Below are 20,221 nucleotides of genomic sequence, written 5' to 3'. Positions count from 1 at the left end.
AGCTCTATGAAAGTTATTTTTCCTCTTCATCATATAGTGTGTTTTTTACTCAAGTGTAGTGTACCAGGCATCTACTATTTGGGGTAAGGGGTTTTATCAAAAGGAGGCGGCCTTGATTTGTACAAATGCATTATTCAAATTGTTGTGACTTAAAACCTACTTTACAATATGAAATGTGTTTTGTTTCTCAGCTGTGTCCCGATTAAAATGAATCCATGCTACAATACAGCAGCACCGTCAGCTTTACAGATGCGACACTTAAAAATCAGCCATCGTATAGCGAGTTATTTCTTTAACGTGCAGCAATACATGTTACAATGGGCCCTGTAAATTACTGAGGCCACTACTTGAAGGAAATGTGGCATTATATAGCTTTATTTGAAATGATGTAAATAGATTCAATATAATGCTTTCTCCACTCCAAATGTGACATTGTAAGACTTTAATCATCAAGTAACGATGCAGCAACAGTGTTCAGCATTATCAGCAAAAACAAACATGAAAACGCTGCAAAGAAATCGACATCTCAATGAACGAGCTGAAGCGTCTGAGAAAGTTGAGGATTGTCAACAGAATGAAAGGAAAACATGTTGCTTTTCATATATTTGGTCAAGACTTGGAATTATATATATATATATATATTCATTAAATAAACCACTTTTGGAACAAATATTATCCTCCGAGCAATTTAAAGTGTAATAAGTCAGTCCGATAAAATACAAATGTAAGTCAAGGTAGTCCCTTTGCTATAGTACTACTGCATAAGAACTACACTAGCCAAATATGTGCCATGGAAGATGTGCTGAATATTTATTGCACCTTTGCTCAACAACAACCACAACTCGTCCTCATCGCGTTTCTTTGGTCCTCAATTTCACTTGCACTTTAATTGATCTGGCTGTGCATTAAATAGATTCATAGAAAAAAATACTATCGCCCAAGCCTGGCGGCAGATTGTCACAAAAGAGTCGAGCGGCGCCGAGCCGGGACGATGTCCCGCTCACAGCGAGGTGCTCTCCGCGTGTAGGTCGAGGTTGGCGGGGGGCTCCGCTCGTTGGCCCGCCATCACCTCCGGCATCCACGCTCGTTTGACCCCCTTTAGGTCCGGGCCGCCGTCTGCACGCATCACATGGGAAAAAGTCAACATCACACACACGCAAACTCACACTATACGCTACTGTGTATCTTAACGCGCAGTGTAAGACACCAAGGACTCCGTAACAGTGTCATGAATAAAAATACGACGCTGCCTTTCTTTGTGGATTGTCTCAAAATCACGTGATGTTTTTTTGGAGTCCTCGGTGTGCACGGCCGGTGATCTACGGCACCCAGCTCTACGCAATTAACAGCGCACACAGTTTTTGTTTAGTCACACATGAGGTAGGTGTTAGTTTCTCTGGACAGCGGTGTTAAAACGGCATCAATACATACAACGTATCTACTGAGTCCGTCGTGTGTATAGCGACACGCTTAGGAGCCGAACCCCGCCCGCACAAACGCATGCAAGCAAACCAGGCGGCTCAGCCAGTACGAGTCTTACCGTCACCTGCCTTGCAAAGCCCGTCTTACGGGCAGACCGCCGCCTCAGACATCTGCAATGTTACACACACACGCGCGCATCCAATCATGCTTCACGTCACCGCAGTCACATAAAGCGTGTCATGTGAAACCCAAAAGCCAGACAGTTTATAAAAAAAAAAAAAAAAAAAAAATCTGAAAATGTCACTCAGCCAGCAAGGCATCCAAACAAACAGTTTACTGAGCTCTTGTTTCTATCGAATGGCATCTTTGAAATATATCCATTTGCAGTCCCGGGGAAGCTGGAGGCTATCCCGACCGTGAGGCAGACGTGCTCACCGTGCTGCCCCAGATTCATTGTAAAATAGTACTTCTTTGTTTTTATTAACAGCTGTTGTGAATTTTGCCATTCAGCTTTATTCAGAGCTGCAGTGAAAGCAGGGAGTGAAGAAACGGGTCCGAGCCGGTTGGAGGAAGGTGTCAGGTGTGTCATGTGACAGAAGAGTCTCTGCTACGATGAAGGGCAAAGTTGATAAATCAGTGGCGAGGCCACCCGTGATGTACGGATTAGAGACGACAGGAAGCAGAGCAAACGAAGATGTTGAGGTTCGCTCTCGGAGTGACCGGGTCGGATCAAATTAGAAACGAGCTCATCGGAGGGACGGCCGAGGTTCGGTGTTTGAGACAAAGTTAGAGAGAGCAGACCTGGATGGTTCGGACGCGTCCAGAGGAGAGAGAGCGAGTATATTGGTAGAAGGATGATGAGGATGGAGCTGCCAGGCAAGAGAGCGAGAGGAAGACCAAAGAGAAGGTGGACGGATGTCGTGAGGGCAGTCGGTGTTGGAGAGGAGGATGCGGGGGATGGGCTTACGTGGAAAAGGATGACGCGCTGTGGCGACCCCTAACAGGTCAAGCGGCTTCTTATTAGGAAAAAAGCAAATTGTGCAAAAAGTATTAAAACGTTGAGCAGTTGGCCGCACGTGGCGGAAACGGCCACGTCCGTTCAAAGGTTAGAGAAGCTTGAAATTAAGTTGACCCTGCAAAGCTTATAGTGCATTCATCGGGAAATCTTAACCCAAAGCGCATCGCTTACGGCGGTCGCCGTTTTCGCCACATCATTTCTCTGTCGTCTCGCTTTTTGTGTTCTTGATTGCGTTAACATTTTTTTCAGATTTAAGAATGCAAATTTCCAGTGGCCGACAATTTGGTGCGATACTCAATTACTGTAAATGGAAAACTCATCTAGTCCCGATATAAAACAATCCAATGAAAAACAGTGAAACTGAGCGCGCCTTCTTCATTCTTACGCTGTCTGGAACTTGTTGTGGGTTTCGTCATAAAACGCGGACGTACTCCGCGGCTCACCACTTGACAATAGTAGGGTGTGTACGTGTATATATAAATGCTTAAACATACCGAAAACATGTTTTGGTTTGTTTGAAGGTCATTATGTTGTAATGTGTTAAAATATCGGTCGATTTTTGTGTGCGTTTGTTTGAATGTCATTGTTTCTTTTGTTGTAATAAAATGTATAAATAAAAGAGGAGGACAAGGGTGTGTGATTTTGTGATTTTTGTGGGCCCATGATGTAATGTTGTTATTCTGTTTTAAAAAAAAAAAAAAAAAAATTGGCTGATTTGAAAAGTGCTTCTACGGCCAAATCGTTCATCGTACAGTGCGCTGCAGCCGCGTGACACGCGAGACTCGTTTCACCTGTGATGATCTTCGAAGCGGAGCCCAAGAGGCCATTGCAGTCGTCGCCGCCGGCGGGTTGCGGGGGCGGCGGCATGTTGGGCCGGGGTCTCGGCTTGGGCGCCGGCCGGGAGGGGCGGGGGAGCGAGCCGTAGTGGTAGGCGGGCGGCTGGGAGAAGGGGCCGTCCTGAGGCGGCGTGCCGGGCGGGGTGGGCGTCCTGGGCGGCGACGGCGGCTGCGGGGGCGGGTGGCTCGGCGGCGCGTGGATGGGGCTTTCTTTGCCCGGGTGGCGCCTCGGGGCGACGGGCGGGTGGTGCGGGGACGTTGAACTTTGGTTGACGGACTGAGAGGCGAAGGGACTGGCTTGTTTGGGCGGTGCCGGCGCCTGTTTCTTGGTGCCTGCGTTGCCAAAATGAGAAAAGCGAACAAAGTGTATTTCTTCTCATTTACTGAGTTTGCGCAGTGAGTACCAGAATCTCTGCCGAAGTACAGTTCAGCTCAGTTGTATTTAACGTTTGTTCAATACATTTGCGTTTAATCTTAAAAGAACTTTTAAAAATGATGGCTTCCAATATGAAATGTACTGTTGCGTTGGTCATGCGGAACCGCCTCTCATCACAGCTTGTACCCGTGCGGTCAATTGAGGCCTGGCTTCTATTAGTACAGCGGCTCATCGACCCGCCGATGAAGCCAAAGTGCCTGTCGTATATTTTCAGGTACTTTTAGTTCTTAATGCTTCCTAAAAAACTTCTAATTAGGAATGTTCAATTAGGAAGGCTCTCTTTCGTTATAGTTATTTTGTAACTCTTTACCCCCGGCAGTGGCTAAATATCGGGCGATCAGACGACGTCCGCGTGAAAGGCAGCAGCAGCGGTATGCATGCGCAATTCTGCGTGGAACAGCACTCACCTCTGCGGACCATGTGAGGGCTGGGCCCCCTGGAGCCACCTTGGGATTGCGGCGTCCCGGCCGTAAGGTGGACCGAACCGTTCCTCTGCGGAGGCGGGGTGGATGCGAGCTCCCGGGCCGGGCTGCGGAAATACAGCGAGTCCCAATCAGGATCCGCGCCGGGACCGACATTTAAGGCGCCGTCTTTAGGGATGGACCGATGTTTGGCATTTTGAATAGACGGCCTTTTTTTTTTTTTTAATATCAAAATTTGACCGAGTATAAGTATGAGAAATGCTGCCGACCCTGAACTCCCTGCACTTTGTGTTTTTGTTTGAACAAAAATAAGTGAAAGATTGACATTTCGGAACACGTTATTGCGATAATGATTTTTCCCACGCACAGTCTGGGAGCTCCCTACACTTGTTAGAATTTTAAAACAAAGATGTCCAAGACTAAAAATAAACCAACATGTTGCAAATCCGAAAAGCTGTTTAAACCAAGTGTTGGCGTTTGTATTATGAAAAATTTTAACAGCAATATTTTGACTCGGGTTAGGGTCGGAATGAATTTCGGCTCCAAATGTCGGTCATCTGCCTCCTCGACTACTAATAATCGGTATCGGCCCGGAAAAACCATATCGGTCGATCTCTAATTGTCGTGCACGTGAAAACAAGCTTGCGGGTTCAACATGAGGAGAAAAAAGCAAAATCGGACGATGCAACATTTATCAATGAACGTCATGCCAGATCAGATCAATCATCAATTTCAAACAACCAAGCAGGCGAGACGAAGGCAGAGCAAGACGACCAAGACGACCAAGACGGCGAACAGGCACGAATACGTAAACATCACCTGTAAACAAAGCGTCACGATTGAACTCGTCATAGCTTTTGGAATTTGGTGGATTCCGACAAACGTAAGAGGCGAGGGCGATCCGGGTGGCTTGGATTGCTTGAGAGCGGGCGGCGTCGCGGGCGTATCGGCGGCTGCCTCGCCGCTTACCTGCTCTCCTCCGCGCCGAGCTGGCCGACGTGCCGAGGCTGCGCGGCGACCGCCGGGCCCCCGGCGCCCCTGCCCGGCCGCTCGGCCTCCGGGGCGGCGCCCGGGGGCCGGGTCTCGTGGCCTTCCCGCTGGGGCGGTAGGGGTCGGAAGGCGGGCGAGGTTAGCTGCGGCTGCTTTCTAATCGCGGTGCCGGCTCTACGCGGGCTGGGCTCCGGATATTGGTTAACAGTGCTACGGAAGTGAGAGGGGAGAGGGCAAACCACACACACAAAATTGTATGAAAAGGCCCGGGAGAGCTCCAGAGGGACAGAGAGTGGAGGGTAGACACAGATGGCCCCTCAAAGCTCAAAACACACCAGCGCTTCAAAAAGGAACCGACAACGCTGCGCAAGACAGACGCCAGGAAGCCGACACAGAACCAGCGAGCTCCATGGGACCTAAGCTTTAATTGAAAGTTACGGGGATCACACAAGAGTACACAATGGAATTCAGACCACATGTTGCAAAATCAAGAAATGTGAAAGGATTATACTCAAGGTAGGAAAAAACACAAAAAGCATTCACGCGAGCTACTTTGGACTAGAGCACAGGCTGAAGGTTTGGAGCGGGCAGCTCTTGGGTCGGCGTTTCGGTGACCGTGACGGACTCGTCGGCCACCACGTAGTGGGCCGACACCGCCGGGCCCCGCGGGTCCTGCCCGCTCGGCGTCTTGGGACGCGACGGGAGGGGGAGCGGCAGGCTGAGGCTGAGGTTGGCGCGAGACAGGTACCTGTCTTTGCGGGGAGGGTGAGCGTCCCCGTCTTGCCCCACCAGGCTGCCGGGGCGCTTCCTCTCGAGCTCCGGGTCCGACGCCGCCGGGTGGACGGGCATGGCGAACATGCCCGACACGTCGAAGTCCACCTCTGCGCGGAAGAAAGACGGCAGTGAAGCGTCACGGCTCGGTTTGCCTTCTACGACAGGACGTTCAGGTGAACTGGCTGTCAGCGACTGTACGTTATTACACAGGCGGCTTTATTTGGTTCCATAAGCCGCCCTCGCTGAAATGACTGCAAACAATTCATCGATCATCAAAATAGTCGGCAATTAATTGGATGATCGTTTAACCGTGACGCCTCTAGATACGTCACCTCTCGTGCCTTCGCAATTGCTTCACCGCTACTTTGGATTGTATTTTCTTGTCCGAGCAACTTTTGAGGCACGAGAGAAGAGGTCTTTTTCTAACCACTACCGAGTGTTTACCTTCACGAAAGAACCAATCGGCGTGCTGGATGATCGGCTCAATGATGGCGACCGCGTGGACCGACGTCGCCGCAGCCATTTCTGCCAGCGTCCTACAGGGTTCCGGAAGATGAGCGGGCCGCTCAAAACGATGACGGCGAATGAAGATAAAGTCGTGCGAGCGTAAAGCGCAAAGTTCGCTCACCCCTCTGTCTTCGCCCACAGCAGGTTGGGGCCCAGGACGATGGCGATGTTGCTGGGAGACATTTTGTTGACGTCGCGCTCTTGAGCCAGTTTGGCCAGAAACTTCACCAGGTACCTAAAAGTATTCATTCAGCAGTTATCTTTGTAACGGCAGAATTGTATTTACTGGATCGCATCGCATTCCGTCACCTGTGAGCAAAGTCAGACAACACTTACCTCAAGTTGGCTTTGTGAGTCTTTGGCAAACGGTCACACGTCACCCACAAAGCCTGAAGTCTCTTGTCAGGGTCGGACACACTGAAACACACACACACACACACACACCGGAATCACTGCTGCATCCCGAGAACACACAGCCGCAGGTGTTGGTGTCCTCTTACTTGGATGCCTGCGTCCACTCGTCGTACAGGCCAAAGGTCATGAGAGGTTCCGGAAGTTCCCTGAGGTACGACTTCAGGGCTCCTGTGTACAAACGAGTCGGTAAAAGTGTTGCGAAAATGATCTGAAGCAGATCAGGTTTCTGGTTTTGTGGGGTCGTAAAGACAGAAAGGTGGTTACCGGCGACGGCGTGGGGGTCGGAGTAGAACTCTTCCAGTTGGGAAGTGGAACAGTCCAGTGCGGCTTTCAGCTTTTTTAGTTTTGAAGCTCCCGCTGCTATTCGGAACAAACCCTGCAGGTGAATGCGAGTTACATTTAGTACACTTAGAACCCAAACAGAAGGGAAGTAATCCTCAAAATGTGGAACATGGGCACCCTCTAGTTTGTACGCAAAAGAATCACTGCCTAAAACTACATAACTCATTGACTGCCATGGACGTTTATATTCGTCAATTGCCACCGATTAATATATTTGAGATGAGCGATGATGAAAGAAGCCTTCTGCCCCTCCCTTGACGATACCTCTTCCTTCATGCCCGTCTCCAGCAGCATCATGACGCAGGCCTCGATGGGCAGCGCGATGTCACGGTTACTCCGCTTCAGGTGCTCCTCCAGGGCCGTGCCGAACGCCGGCTTCTCCGTCCAGGAGTCTTCAGAAAAAGGTCAACTTTGGCTCTTGATGTGCTCACGTCATCTTCTGGTAATCAAATGTCTTGCTGCTCACCTTGCTGTAATTGAATACTCGGTATAGCTTGCTCCAGAGCTGCCAGAGACCTTCTGTGGTAGTCTGCCTGGGCCTCTAGTAACTGGTGTACATTTACAAGTATTAATGTAGATCACTTTAATTTTTAAATCTGAATTGTCGCTCCTGTCAAAGAAAGTTAATTTAGCCATGGCTGTACCCACCATGAGATAATAGCGTGCATAGTCTCCTTCTTTGGACGCAAAGTTGTACATGTCTGCCGATAACTGGTCCTGCGGGCAAAGCGTCAGGATCCGGAACAGAAGAAGTAGGACCATTTGATGTCATGAATTTGTTTGCATTGAGATTGAAGGTGAAACCTACTTTACACATTTCCACTTTGTTCAGAGCCTCGTCCATCTCATCCTTGAGGGAGTCCACCTTGGCTGCCATGGCCTGGTTGCTAGACTTGGTTGCTTGGTACCACCTGCACAACAGCCAATCATTGCACTCTCAAAACGATCATGAAGTTTAAAATGTTCTGCAAAAGACATTTACTCTGCGTCTTCGTCGCGTATGAATCCAACAGCTAGTTTAGTTTTAGCCTTGTCACGTGTCTTGTTGCGCAGTACTGTAACTATCTGACGGCCAATAAAGTTTTTCCAATCTTGTTGGCGAAAAAAAAACACGTCGACGGGGACTATTTTGCGGTGTCTCAGACAAACCACACGCAGGTTATTTGCAGTCTGTGCACAACTGAAGTACGTCGTGGGGAACGTCATCCAAATGCTTCAAATTTGATCGGGCACCTGAAGAACGTACACGAGGAAGAGCGCGCCGCGTTCAAGCAACGCAGCCTGGGGGGACGGAGAAAAGTGTCAAACTGACTCGAACTCTGGACAACACCCGTCCATACGGCCGGGACAGTGGGAAAGTTAGAGTAAGCATGCCATTAACAGTATTTATTAAAGTCATTTCATTGCAATAAAGTCATTTAATTACAGTAAGTCGGCATCCGTTATTTCTGTCAGTAGTAACGTTGATTTGACCTAAACATCTGCCAGTGGCCAATCCTTGAATGCCCCCTAGAGGTCATTGGTGTTTTAACTTTTGTCGAAAATGCTCGAGAATCATTGGCTCCGGCACGCCCGCAACCCTTGTGAGGAGAAGCGCTACAGAAGATGGATGGATGCAGTATACCGTACACAAGTGTAGACAATAAATGAACAAGTCATGTAAATAGACACATTGCTCCGTCTTGTGATCGTTTTTTTTTTTTTTTTTTTTATAAACTTGCTGATCGGTGATTGGCCCCAAAAATGGTGATGGTGTAAAACCTCCTTTTTATGCGAGTCTGCAGTAACCTTAGTCTGTGAGGAAAATTACCACTGCGACGCTTCGAGGCAGAGATTTCGCTTCGACTATGTTTCGAATCAAATTATTTGAGTGAGTCAAACGATCGTTGCAGCTCCCATTTCTTCCTCTGCCTCCGCGCCATCCCTTCACAAATTTTAGGATGCTTAACAAATGCAGAACAAAACCCAAGCACCTCTGTCACCCTTTGGGCTCGCATATCGCAAGAATAACTGAAACACAACCTGGTCTTGGCCGAGTCGTAGTCCAGGACCAGTTTGGCGAGTTGCTTCCTCTGTTTTAGTATGTTGGGTATCTCAACCTGTGAGACATCACAAGTAGGAAGCATGAGAACAAAATCAGTAAAAACAAGACGCCAGCAGGTTGTCGTACCTCGGCCAGCGTGTTGAGAGGATCCAGGACGTCTCGCTCGATCTGCACTTCGTGCTGCATCAGTTCGCTCGCCAACCTGCTCTCGGCCTCACCGCACACGTCCATCATCTTGCTGTTCACCGACATCGGATATTGAAGAAAAGGCACAAAACACGTTCCTGATTGGGCCATTTGCGTTGGTTTATTTTATATCTCACCCGATCAGACTCTCGTCCCCCAGCTGAGCGCCGCCCTCTTGCATGGCCTGAGACAGCGCCGTCAGGGGCAACCTTTTCTGAAGGGACATGAAGAAGACAACTTTAGCATTATTCATTTATTTATCCCCCCCACTATTGATTATCTGATTAATAATGGGCCATAGTCAGTGCAAACCTGTTTCAGGTCTTCACTTTTCCCAAATTCTTTTGTTACACCTCAACTGAACAGGGCTAGGGTCTTTGGAAACGCTTAATTCACGGCAACCATGTTGGCTCCGGCTAAATGCTACAACGTGTCGCGTTTAGTACGACCCGATACGGTTGCAGTGCACATTGCGCACGATTTCTCACAGCCAATCAGCCGCAAACACTAATGATCTTGTCTAAAAAGTTAGAATCATCATTATGAGTATTATAACAACGATGATTAAATATTTTGAGTCACCTACAGTTATGTTTTAACTTTCTATCATATTAGAAATTTAGAATCATATTAGAATGTTGCAGATCATATTTATTTATTATTATATTTATATTATTATTGTTGCTTTTTGTGCATTGACATAAAAAGCAAATCTTGATCTGCAAAAAATTTTATTATTATGGACGCTTTCCACTAGTGGCAGATTAATGAACGTGCCATCATGGCACAATTGGAATGCACACGCATACGACACAATTTCACCAATTTCAATGTGTCGCCTCATATATAATTTCATATTCCTGCATTTCTACGTACATACGCATATTTGAATTTGCCCATGTGAGCGTGTCACATATTTTGCGCCGAGTTCCTCTCATATCTACACGTTCCGTGATAAGACAAGGACGCATCAGTGCACGTTTTGACAGCACTGATGCGTCCGTTGCGAAACGCATTCTACTCTGACATCTGGAGTTGTTCTCTCAAGAACGTTCACATTCGTGCGCGAACGTGAGAGGCTGACGACAGCGCAAAGCGTGAAGGTGTGTTCAAGTGCGACGTTGTCGTCGGTGTTCTTTGACTCACATGTCTCTTCTCCGTCTCGGTGCCCAGCTGACCCTGCAGACAGGACACCAGCCTCTTGTGCGCGTTGTGCGACATGAAGCGCACCAGCTCCATGCGTCTCTCGATCTGCGCGGCAACACAACACTGCACGCGTTAACACACACACACACACACACACGTATGCCACGCTTTGTTGAAACAGCTTCTCATCAAGGAAACGGCGGAGGGCTCCGAATCCAAACACGCATGCTTCTCCGACGCACATCCCTCCGTCAACTTTCCGTCCTGCTTTCGTTGTGACTGAAAGACGACACGAGGGCGTCGAGGGCGTTCGTCGAGCTCGAGTTGCCGGCGACACGCAAAACGGGCAAATAACAAAACAGACGGATGGATTGGGGCCTTTTATCGTCACTTTCCGTTGTCATTATTCACCACTTACAGCCTCGACGGTGTACATCTTTGAATTCAAACTATGCAACACCGTGCAAACGTCTAAGGCCTCCGTTAAGATTTGTTAGATATTAGATTTGATGACTATTTCTTAGTCTCTTTATAAGAATAGGAGTTGAAAAAGAGGAAAAGTGGCAAGTTTGTCGCGTGAAATCCCTTAAAGCGCTAATCTATTTGTCTCGTACATGGAAAGAAAAGTTAACTGTGCAGCGAAATGTACATTATTACCCATTCCCAAGGTATTAAGCTACTATTATTCAAAACAATAATACGAATATACAATACAGACAGGCAAGACAAAAACATACATTTGGAAAAAAACTGTCAGCTTCCAAGGAACCTTTTTCTCGAAAAACCCGTTCACTACGCCAAAACCACAAAGCTAACGGTGGCTGTATATTTACTAAGTCTTATTTTAGAATGCACATTATTGTCGTATGGCAAAATAGCTGCAAACTTTAACGCACTCCGAGAGCACGTACTGTATGATTCGCAAGGCCATGTGTCAATTTGGAAATAAACACAAGTGTAAACATTTCGTAGGAAATCCTACTCAAGATTGAGTAATGCATTCAGAATTGAGTCGGAAAAGGCAAAGCAGGAAAGCAGTGTCTCGCACAGTGCACAGTGCACAGTGCGCGTGCCCTGCCGTGCCGTGCCATTCCTTAAAAGCTCTTTTTCGCCACGTTAATAGCAGTGGCACAGGTCACCTGATATTATTTGGAGTTAATTCATTTGAAAAAGGACGCTCTCTGTGGTTTTTCAACTAATTACAGCGGCCATCTTTTTCCGACCAAATTCTCCCGATTAGCAGTTTCTTTTTGAACTTTGGAAAGCACATCTGCGAAAGATGGCATCATCTAAGAGCACACTTCCTCTTCCTGTTTCAAAATAAACAAGCAGTGCGCCTGATTATGTGCGAGATTCTCATCTTACTCTCTCATCTTCCCATTTTCACGGCAGACGTTTCCTCCTCCCCGTTAGTCGCCGACGCAGAGCCGCAGATGAACTTCCCCGCCCGGGGGCGATTCATTAGCTCTCCGTTTAGCCGACGGCGGGCTGAGTTTGAGCTCCTCGACGGCTCCACCGCATCCCGTCACGAAGCCAGAAACGAACGGCGGCGGCCCGGTAGACCGCCGAGGTCTCGGCGCCATTTGTCAGCAAAGTTTCGAACGGGTCTGGCGTGCGACTGGAGCACCCTCCCGTTCGGGAACCCCATCCAAACGGGAAAGACCCTCGGCCCCGGAGCGCTCTTGAGTTGAAACCGCGACCGTGCATGATGTCATTTGACCTACATTCAGCAAGCATCAAAAGAGAATGCTCCGCCTTTTGTTTTTTTCTTTGGCTTTTTGTGGTCAGCTTGTTAAGGGTTTATGGATGAATTCTTTTTGCAAAAACGGAACAGATTTTGCCAACCTTAGAGGTTTAACTCTCCAGTATATGACAGTGGGATTCTGGAATGCACCAGGGCTCCTACCTGGCCCCATTTTCACTCTCTTCTCACAAAGATTCTGCAGTGACACTCTTTAGTGGTGTTGTAAGAGAAGCCAAACAAGGTCCAACTTGTCAAGGCAACAATGTTCCAATTCAACCTGCAGGCCTGCTGGAAGAAATGGAAGCAGCCGGTGGAAACCAACAAGTTTGAGAGTAATGTTCCAGAAATACACATTCAACCGACAGGTGAGCACCTTTTCCCCCAAATGTGCTGCTCAGCTTTAAAAGTAGCAACTTGAACCTGCTTTTTACACTTATATTATAATATTTGTATTGATTTCGGCGCACGTCATCTCATCGTGAGCTCGAAACGATCATTCATGCTTTCGTGACCATTGCAAATCCCTCTGGGTCAGAAAGCCGCGACTCGGCTTGCGTCTGGATCTCGTAGGTTCGGCCGCATCGCTCCCGGTCTACAAAATTTGAACGCTCACTTGCAGAGTCCTAAATGGTCAGGCCCCTCCATAATTTGAGGATCACCGTTAGGTCAGTGTGGTCTGCTGATGACTTTTTACTTACCGTTCCTCCCACGAGATTAAAAGCTAAAGGTGACGACAGTCTCGGAGTGCGCTGCCCCAAAATTGTGGAATGCATGTCCTTTTCGGCTGCCTTCTTGTGTAGACAGATTTAAAAAGCAGTTCAAAACACATTTAGGGCTTGTTTTTGCATAACGTATGCCAGACATTGTATTTTTAAGCTGCGCATTTTATTTTAGCCGTGTAAAGCAGGTATTGCAGGCCGTACATGAATCCTTTTTTCAAGTGTTTTAGTTTCACACCATTTTCCCTACGTTTTAAAAAAATGTGGCCTCGCGGCACGGACAATTTAACGATTAACAGAGCATGGCCGCAATCCCTGCAGCCTCAGACCTGAAGTAGGTGAGCTGTCCAAAGGTTTACAAGACGGCCACTATTACCGACTTCTTTTTATCCTCATGTGGCCGAGGAAATCAAAGCGTTGAATTTCACGCGGGAGGCCTGCGAGGAGGGGGGGGGGATGCAGGAGCTTGCCGGTGTGGGAACCGGAAGGGAGAGAAACGTCTCTTTCGACTGCTCATGTGCGAGTGGCGCTGCGAACGCAATGAAGCGCACCCCAAAAGAGATGACTCTCGTCTGAGCGCGCGTCTCGAAGAGGACTGACGAAGCAGCCATCGCGAGCCTCGCGCTGCACCGACTATCACATTCCTCGCTGAAGGAATGTCCGAACGCAGCACAAAGCCGCGGAGGAAAAGCCGTCTCCGGAGGGGCCGGCTCCGTTCGCTTCAGCTATCGCGATTCCCGCGGTCGGTAGACCGAGCCTTTCATTTCACAAAATCTCCCTCCGAGCGGTGAAATGCCGTTTCTCAGAACTTTCCGCCTTTCCGACGCGCGCTCGCCGACATTTTGAAGATAGCCGAACATTGGCCCGATTTTCGCCAGGTCTCCTCCCCCCGCGGTCGCGGAGCCCCGAATGGAAGGCTCGCGCTGATGTTGTAATCCCAAGAGTTTGGCTTCAAGACTACGGAGCGACTTGGCGCCAGTGAAGATGACTTTACCAGACGGAAAAAGGAAAAGGACTTCCTCTGCACTACAGCGGTTTTGCAGTACGATAGGGATGGGCTTTTGACGAAATGGCCTTAGTCGATTACGTGTTCCGTTTTAAATATTTGGATGAGATGGCAAATTGTCTTTCTCTGAATGTTCTCAACTTGCGTCTCAGCTAACGAGTTGAGACTCAAGCAACAGTGTCTAGGCTGGTCGCAAGCAAGTAACGCACTCCGTTTTGCCTCAGTTCGACACGTGATTCTTAACAATAAATGAATTGATTAAATTAATACACAATTGATAATTGATGAATTAATACACCCATCCGTACTTTTACAAATGTAGACTTTTATCGGGACATATTTGGTAACAGATGCAGGAGACCCGAGTGAGTTAATCGGTGAAGTCATGAAAAATGTTCGTCAGACCAAATAAAATTGAATATTTGAGTGCGCTGTAAAAAGTTCCAATGAATTGAAATGGAAAAATCCAATTCTGTATGCACAACTTTTTTCCCCCAGATCTCCACCAAAATGAAATTCTGCGCCACCTTTGTACAAAGTGGAAACTGTGCAACTAACCAACCAACAACACGCCTAACGCCTCACAACAAACAAGCGCCTCAGGAGCTAAACACCCTAATTAATTACAACGGCAAATATTGATCTTTCGTCGAAAATAGTACCGTGGACATTATTTGTGTTTGAGGAAGATAAACTGCGATCAAATTCCCAAGGCAAATTGATGTACCTGAAGGAGGTCATCACTCAGCACCTCGGTCTTCTCGGCCCTGTCGAGAGAAAGCCGAGCGTGAATTCGGATTGCAATGCAAACAACAGCACAACACAATACAGAAAGATTAGAAAGGGAGGAGTGCCTCGGAACTAACGGATTCGTTTTCAAGCAGAATTAAGCTCTCTTTCGTATGAGGAAAAAAAAAAAGATAACCTAGTTTTGTGCTGATCATCAACTGCACATTTCCAAGTTCAACGGCACAAGACTTAACTTGATGCAAGTCAATCGATCCCGAGCTTTCTTTTGTGTACACGGCAGAATTTGACTCTTTGAAAAAAGGCATCGCACTGTGTAACACTTGACGAGAAGAATAAGAATAACGTGCACAGTCAAATCAAGCGTTTACTGGAAAGGGCCAGCCACGCAGCATTTCTATGACGGCGCTGTCAGATTCCTCTGGCGTGTCCCAACAACACGCCGCCGGTGTGTCACCGTCTTTGTTATTGCAACAGGAGACGTTGTCGAGCGGCTCCTCGACATCTCAAACTCTCCGTTCGGGAGATGGTGACATCGTACCAAAGCTTCTCTGGAGAATGTGCAAATTAAGGCCGGACGATATGACAACACACACTGACCGACGCTCGTTAAATGTCACTTAAGCAAATGTTGACGATCTCTATTACCAACCTAATCATTTTATCCGGTGTTTGTATACACATAAAAAATATATATATGCAGATGACACACAGTTATATCCAGCAGTCTCTCCAGAGGACCACAGAAGTTCAATTGAGGTGTTGTGTCACTCCCTAAAACAGATCGATAACTGGATGAGACAAATTGTTCTTCAATTAAACCACAACAAAACTGAGATCATTCTTTTTGGCAATAAAGAAAAGGCGATTGCTGTTAGTAAACACCTGGAGTCACTCTCTTTAAAAACCAAGTCCGAAACCTCGGTGTTCCGATGGATTCCGACCTGACTTTCAACAGTCATATCAAATCAATTACTCAAACTGCCTTCTACCATCTGAAGAACATATCCAAAGTGAAGGCTTGCATGCGTCAAGCAGACCAGGACAGGCTCATCTATGCTTTTATCTCAAGTAGACTTGACTATTGTAATGGTCTTCTGACTGGACTCCCTAAAAAGAGCATTAAACAGCTGCACCTCATTCAGAATGCTGCAGCTCGGGTTGTGACCGTTTAGAATAGATTTTAAAGTTCTGCCGCTGGTCTATAAATCACGAAACGGTTTAAGTCCTGAATACACGAATGAAATGCTAATGGAATAGAAACCCGGTCGGGCTCTGAGATCGACAACCTCGGGTCAAACGGTGGAGCACAGAGTCCAAAGCAAACGTGGTCAAGCAGCCTTTAGCTATTATGCTGCACACAAATGGAAGAAGTTGCCAACAGGAGCGACGTCAGCCACAAAGTGAGCATGTTTTTATGTCCAGGTTAAAACCTCTTCTTTTTTTCCCTTGCATTTTCGAGCATTTCCACTTTTAAATGATATTTCTTGCACTGTATGCTGTTTTAATTGTATTTTTAGTTTTTTCCTCCTTGTTTTAAATGTTTATAAGCTGTTTTTTTCTTTGTTTTTAAATGCTTTTCATCATGCAAGGCACATTGGGTATGAAATGCGCTATATAAATAAATTTGCGTTGCTTTGCTATCTATCTGTGTCAAGTAAGCCAAACAGTAAATCTATCATGCTGTATGGCAAAAGTCAATGCGTTGTTTTAACAGTAAGCCAGGGACCAAACGTTGCGGCCTGATTTGCGTCGTTGCCTTACTCGGCCTGTTGGCTCAACTGGGAAAGAAAAACGACGTGCGTTTGATTTGTTGTTTTGGGGGGGGTCGCTGTCAGAAATGAATTAGCTTTGATTCACCTGCACCGGAGTGTCACCCTGACCGGCAGCCATTGTTCCAAGGATAAACGCCACACAATGCCCGCATTGATCCCGCCGAGCGGAAAACGTGCGGCCAAACACGCGCAACAAAGACGTACACTTCAACCTTGCAAACGTTTCCAGTCAAGTCGCTTTAAGACCCCGCCCGCTGGCACGACGGGCCGTCAACAGCCACAAATGGCTCACGCCGCTCGTTCCCTCTGCGGCCAAAAAAAAAGCTTTCACCAGCGGGTTTTGCCTGCACTGCAGGGTAGGGCGTCAGCGGCCTTTTCCGACACCGACACGATCTACGGAGGAACGCCGCGGCGCGCGCTCGCCTCTGCCGTGACCTCTGACCTCAACCACATCAAACAAAAGTTGGCATCCAAAAATAGATAGCGTATTTTCTTCTGCGTTTACATCTTGCGGATGTCCCGATACTTTTGCGCGCACCGCGGACAAATAACCGCGTTCTTCGAAAGGTCGTTAGCGTTCCGAGTTCAGTTTTCTGTAGCGGCTCAAGGCCTCTTTATACACGCATCACGTGACCGACGCTTGATGCGCACACGGCCAAAAATGTTGCGGCGATCATCTCTCGCGATTGGTCCGTTGTAGTCACATGCCGTGACGACGTACTCGGCGCGCCCCTCGGTTCCACATACCGCCTGCGCCGATTTCGCGGCATCATTAAACGTATCATCTGGGCGTTTGTTCTAGCGGACTCTCGCCGTTGTTTTTGCTTTGTTCCTTGTTCCGGAAAGGAAAGGAAATACGGCCACACAATGCAGAGGAGGAAGGGCGTCCCTGCCGACAGCAGCCGTAGCGACACCCCCGGCTTGGAGGAGAACTGCAGCAGTGACGAATAAAGAAGCCTTTAGTGCCGATCGGAGTGACGGTCAAGAGGTGCCAGGTTCCGATCTGGACTCGGGGCCGAGCGTACGAGTTGGCGTGGGCTCTTCCCAGAAAACAAGAACGTTGGGTTCGCTGAAGACAGGAAAGGAGCCTTAAAACGGGTGGACTAACTAACTGGGACATTATCGGGGTTTGAGCGGGAAGGTCTCCGGCCGGGTTAGGGTTTAGGGTTTAGGGTTTAGGGTTTAGGGCTTCGGTCGGACGGGCGGGCGGGTTCGGCTCCATACCAGAGCGCTACGGCGCTGCGAACGACAAGCACAACAATCAACACACATTGTTACTGCAAGTCTAGTGGCCTGCGATTATTTCCTCGCGCGTTCCGGTGCGAAGCGGTACTTGGAGCGACTTTGCGGCCGGTAAACGAGGGCCCTCGCCCGCGTGACGTAGGACGGGCCAAATGTTCCGTTGGGACATGAAAGCTGCGCGTGTTGTGCGAATCAAGGAGAGAAGGAGACAAAACTCACCTCCCGACTGTTTGGTTGGCGAGTTGCCGCATTCGGTTGAACTGTTTCTTCATGTTCCTCGCCCTCCTGCGTCCACTCGAAATTGAAGCACGCAAAAGCCACAGAAACGTTCGCGGAACTTTTGGCCGTCAAAGCGGCAGCGGGGGGGGGGGGGAAGAAGCAAAGTCGGGCTAGGTCGTCGCCATTGTGGCCGCCGCGCCAAAAACTTCCCCGACGAGTTGACGACGGAAAGCCGAAAGACGCCAACGTCGAGCGGAACTTCTTGGGACTCGGACAGCCGCCAGCGTGCCAGCGAGCACTACTAGTGACTCCGTGGCCGGTTACTAGTGCAGCTGCTGCGCGAGCACAACCAGGAAGTGAGTCGACGCTCCGCGTGCACGCGCGCGGCAAAGACACTTGATTAGGTACACCGCCGCCGCCGCCTCATCGCGCGCATTACGAGAAATGTCTTCAAACGTTCCGCCTTTACACGCAAATAATAACTTCCTGAGAGATATTAGTGTTTAACTAACAGGTTGAGGATTGGCCTTGTTTGCAGTGATGTAAAACTGCACAGTAGTTTCTGGCATCATATGAATTGGATTGAGCTCATTTCACTACAGAAGACTCCAAATATATGACTTAAATATCTTTTTCAATTAAAGTCAAAAGTCTATATATTTTTTGTATTTTATCGTGCAAATTTACGCAGTGAGGCGAGGCAGTATTTGAATTTTAAAAACACGTCAAAAAACGAAAGGTTCGGTGTTTGTTTTTGTTTTTTTTGCAGTAGTCAGAGACGTAGCAAACGACAGCTGTAAAAATGTTATTTTATTTCTATTCGCTAGAAGAATTTTGACAAACCGGCACCAAAGCGCATGGATTTTTAATATTATTGGTAGTAGTATTATAGCGGTACGCAGGCTCCATCTAGTGGTCCATGAAAGAATCACTGAATAAAGTGAGTTTTACAGTGAATTACACCTCAATTATTATGATGTTTTAAATCCGGTACAGTACATTTGTACGGTTCAGTTATATTGAACTTTTGAGTACATAACAGTTGCATTTAATCTTTTAGAACTCCCATCTATTTTTTTTCGGTACAATTTGGTCACGATGGTGTTACCTGGAGAGCTCAGTATTTTTGGGTGCAAACTTTACCGATCGACAGCGTCAACGTCTGCGCTGCGGCGTTTTCGAGTGTCCTTAATGAGGTGGCCATTGCCATATTGTGAATTATTCAGGAAAATTGCTTGCACGTGTCTATAAAATCAAAGCTATGACGAGGTAAGCGACGGCTACTTTCCTAAGCATTGTCGTATGAAATGTTTCCAGGCCGTCGAGCGCAGCGGCCGACTGGAGATCAGTTGCTTCCTCCGGACTAAGAAAGTTGCACTTTTCCTCCCTAAAACACCCGCCGCCGTTTCGGGACGAGTCAACAAAAGTTTTCCGCGGTAGCCGTGGCACTCCTCGACCTTATCGGCCTGGGATTCCTGCCTCTCGACCTCTGGACCTTCGCGGTTAGTCATAAGCGCAAAGTTTTTGTGCCTCTTGTGCTTTGCTACCCGAGCGGCGCAGCTGATTTCAACTGTCATGTTGGCCAAACTCTCTGAGTCTTTTCCTAATGTTGGCAAGTCCTCGGGAGGTCTCGCGCGGTCCTGAAAATCCGAACTGGAAACGTAAAAGGCCTTCAAGTCGGCAGTCGTCCCATATTTGCGTACGGTCGCCATCTACGGGCACCTTTGGGTCCTTACGGCCTTTTCATCTTGATGTTTTCATTTGAAGCTTTTTTTATTTTTATTTGGATTATTATTCTCCTGCTTTGTTCCATTCCCAATTTGAATTGCAGCCAAATGTCTTCGCTGGCACACTAGTTTTCGGTTTCCTCGATGGACTATTGCCGCTTAAACCGTGCAAATGTCCCCATTGTGGCACTAGTAACGCTAAATATTTATTCATTCTATTGCATTTTCTTCTTATATATTATATGAATGTGCGTGTGTCAGCCATGACAACAGACGAGCCTTCATGTTACTTTCCGGTTGCCTTTTGCCATCTTTCTTATCGTCCGGGTTTAATTCAAAGAGCGTCATTTCTCGTGTATAATACGCGCCCCTAAAGTTGACCTTTTCGTTTTCCTTATACCTGTGATATAGTCGATTATTATTTTTTTGCCCGAGTGTCACGTCTGCAGCCCGCAATCGACTCGGGACCGATCGCGCCTCGTTTCGCCCCCGAGCGAGGAAGCCA

General features: G+C 47.8%; 1 protein-coding gene across 5 annotated transcripts; it reads right to left on the bottom strand.

The window, feature by feature from the left end:
• Positions 1 to 912: 912 nt before the first annotated feature.
• On the bottom strand, positions 913 to 18,334 carry arhgap17b (Rho GTPase activating protein 17b). 5 transcript variants are annotated; one of them, XM_061699903.1, is made up of 21 exons: positions 17,990 to 18,334; positions 14,734 to 14,773; positions 10,538 to 10,660; positions 9,529 to 9,605; positions 9,332 to 9,443; positions 9,184 to 9,260; positions 7,970 to 8,072; positions 7,810 to 7,878; positions 7,628 to 7,709; positions 7,426 to 7,553; positions 7,084 to 7,195; positions 6,906 to 6,987; positions 6,742 to 6,822; positions 6,527 to 6,640; positions 6,343 to 6,434; positions 5,873 to 6,005; positions 5,104 to 5,334; positions 4,120 to 4,241; positions 3,232 to 3,609; positions 1,541 to 1,592; positions 1,080 to 1,116 (listed from the first exon to the last, which is right to left on the bottom strand). In XM_061699903.1, exons 1-20 carry the CDS (start codon positions 18,040 to 18,042, stop codon positions 1,585 to 1,587), a joined length of 2,217 nt encoding a protein of 738 aa, XP_061555887.1. In that variant the 5' UTR covers positions 18,043 to 18,334; the 3' UTR covers positions 1,080 to 1,116; positions 1,541 to 1,584. The 5 variants fall into 5 exon arrangements, with proteins under 5 accessions (XP_061555885.1, XP_061555886.1, XP_061555888.1 ...); XM_061699901.1 differs by lacking the exon at positions 1,541 to 1,592 and having other exon boundaries at positions 913 to 1,116; XM_061699902.1 differs by lacking the exon at positions 1,541 to 1,592 and having other exon boundaries at positions 913 to 1,116; positions 10,538 to 10,642.
• Positions 18,335 to 20,221: the final 1,887 nt, after the last annotated feature.

Source organism: Phycodurus eques, chromosome 16, assembly GCF_024500275.1.
Source record: "Phycodurus eques isolate BA_2022a chromosome 16, UOR_Pequ_1.1, whole genome shotgun sequence".
NCBI classification, from domain to species: domain Eukaryota; kingdom Metazoa; phylum Chordata; class Actinopteri; order Syngnathiformes; family Syngnathidae; genus Phycodurus; species Phycodurus eques.
The sequence above is the reverse complement of the archived record's forward strand: the minus strand, read 5'-3'. Positions and strand labels throughout refer to the sequence as shown.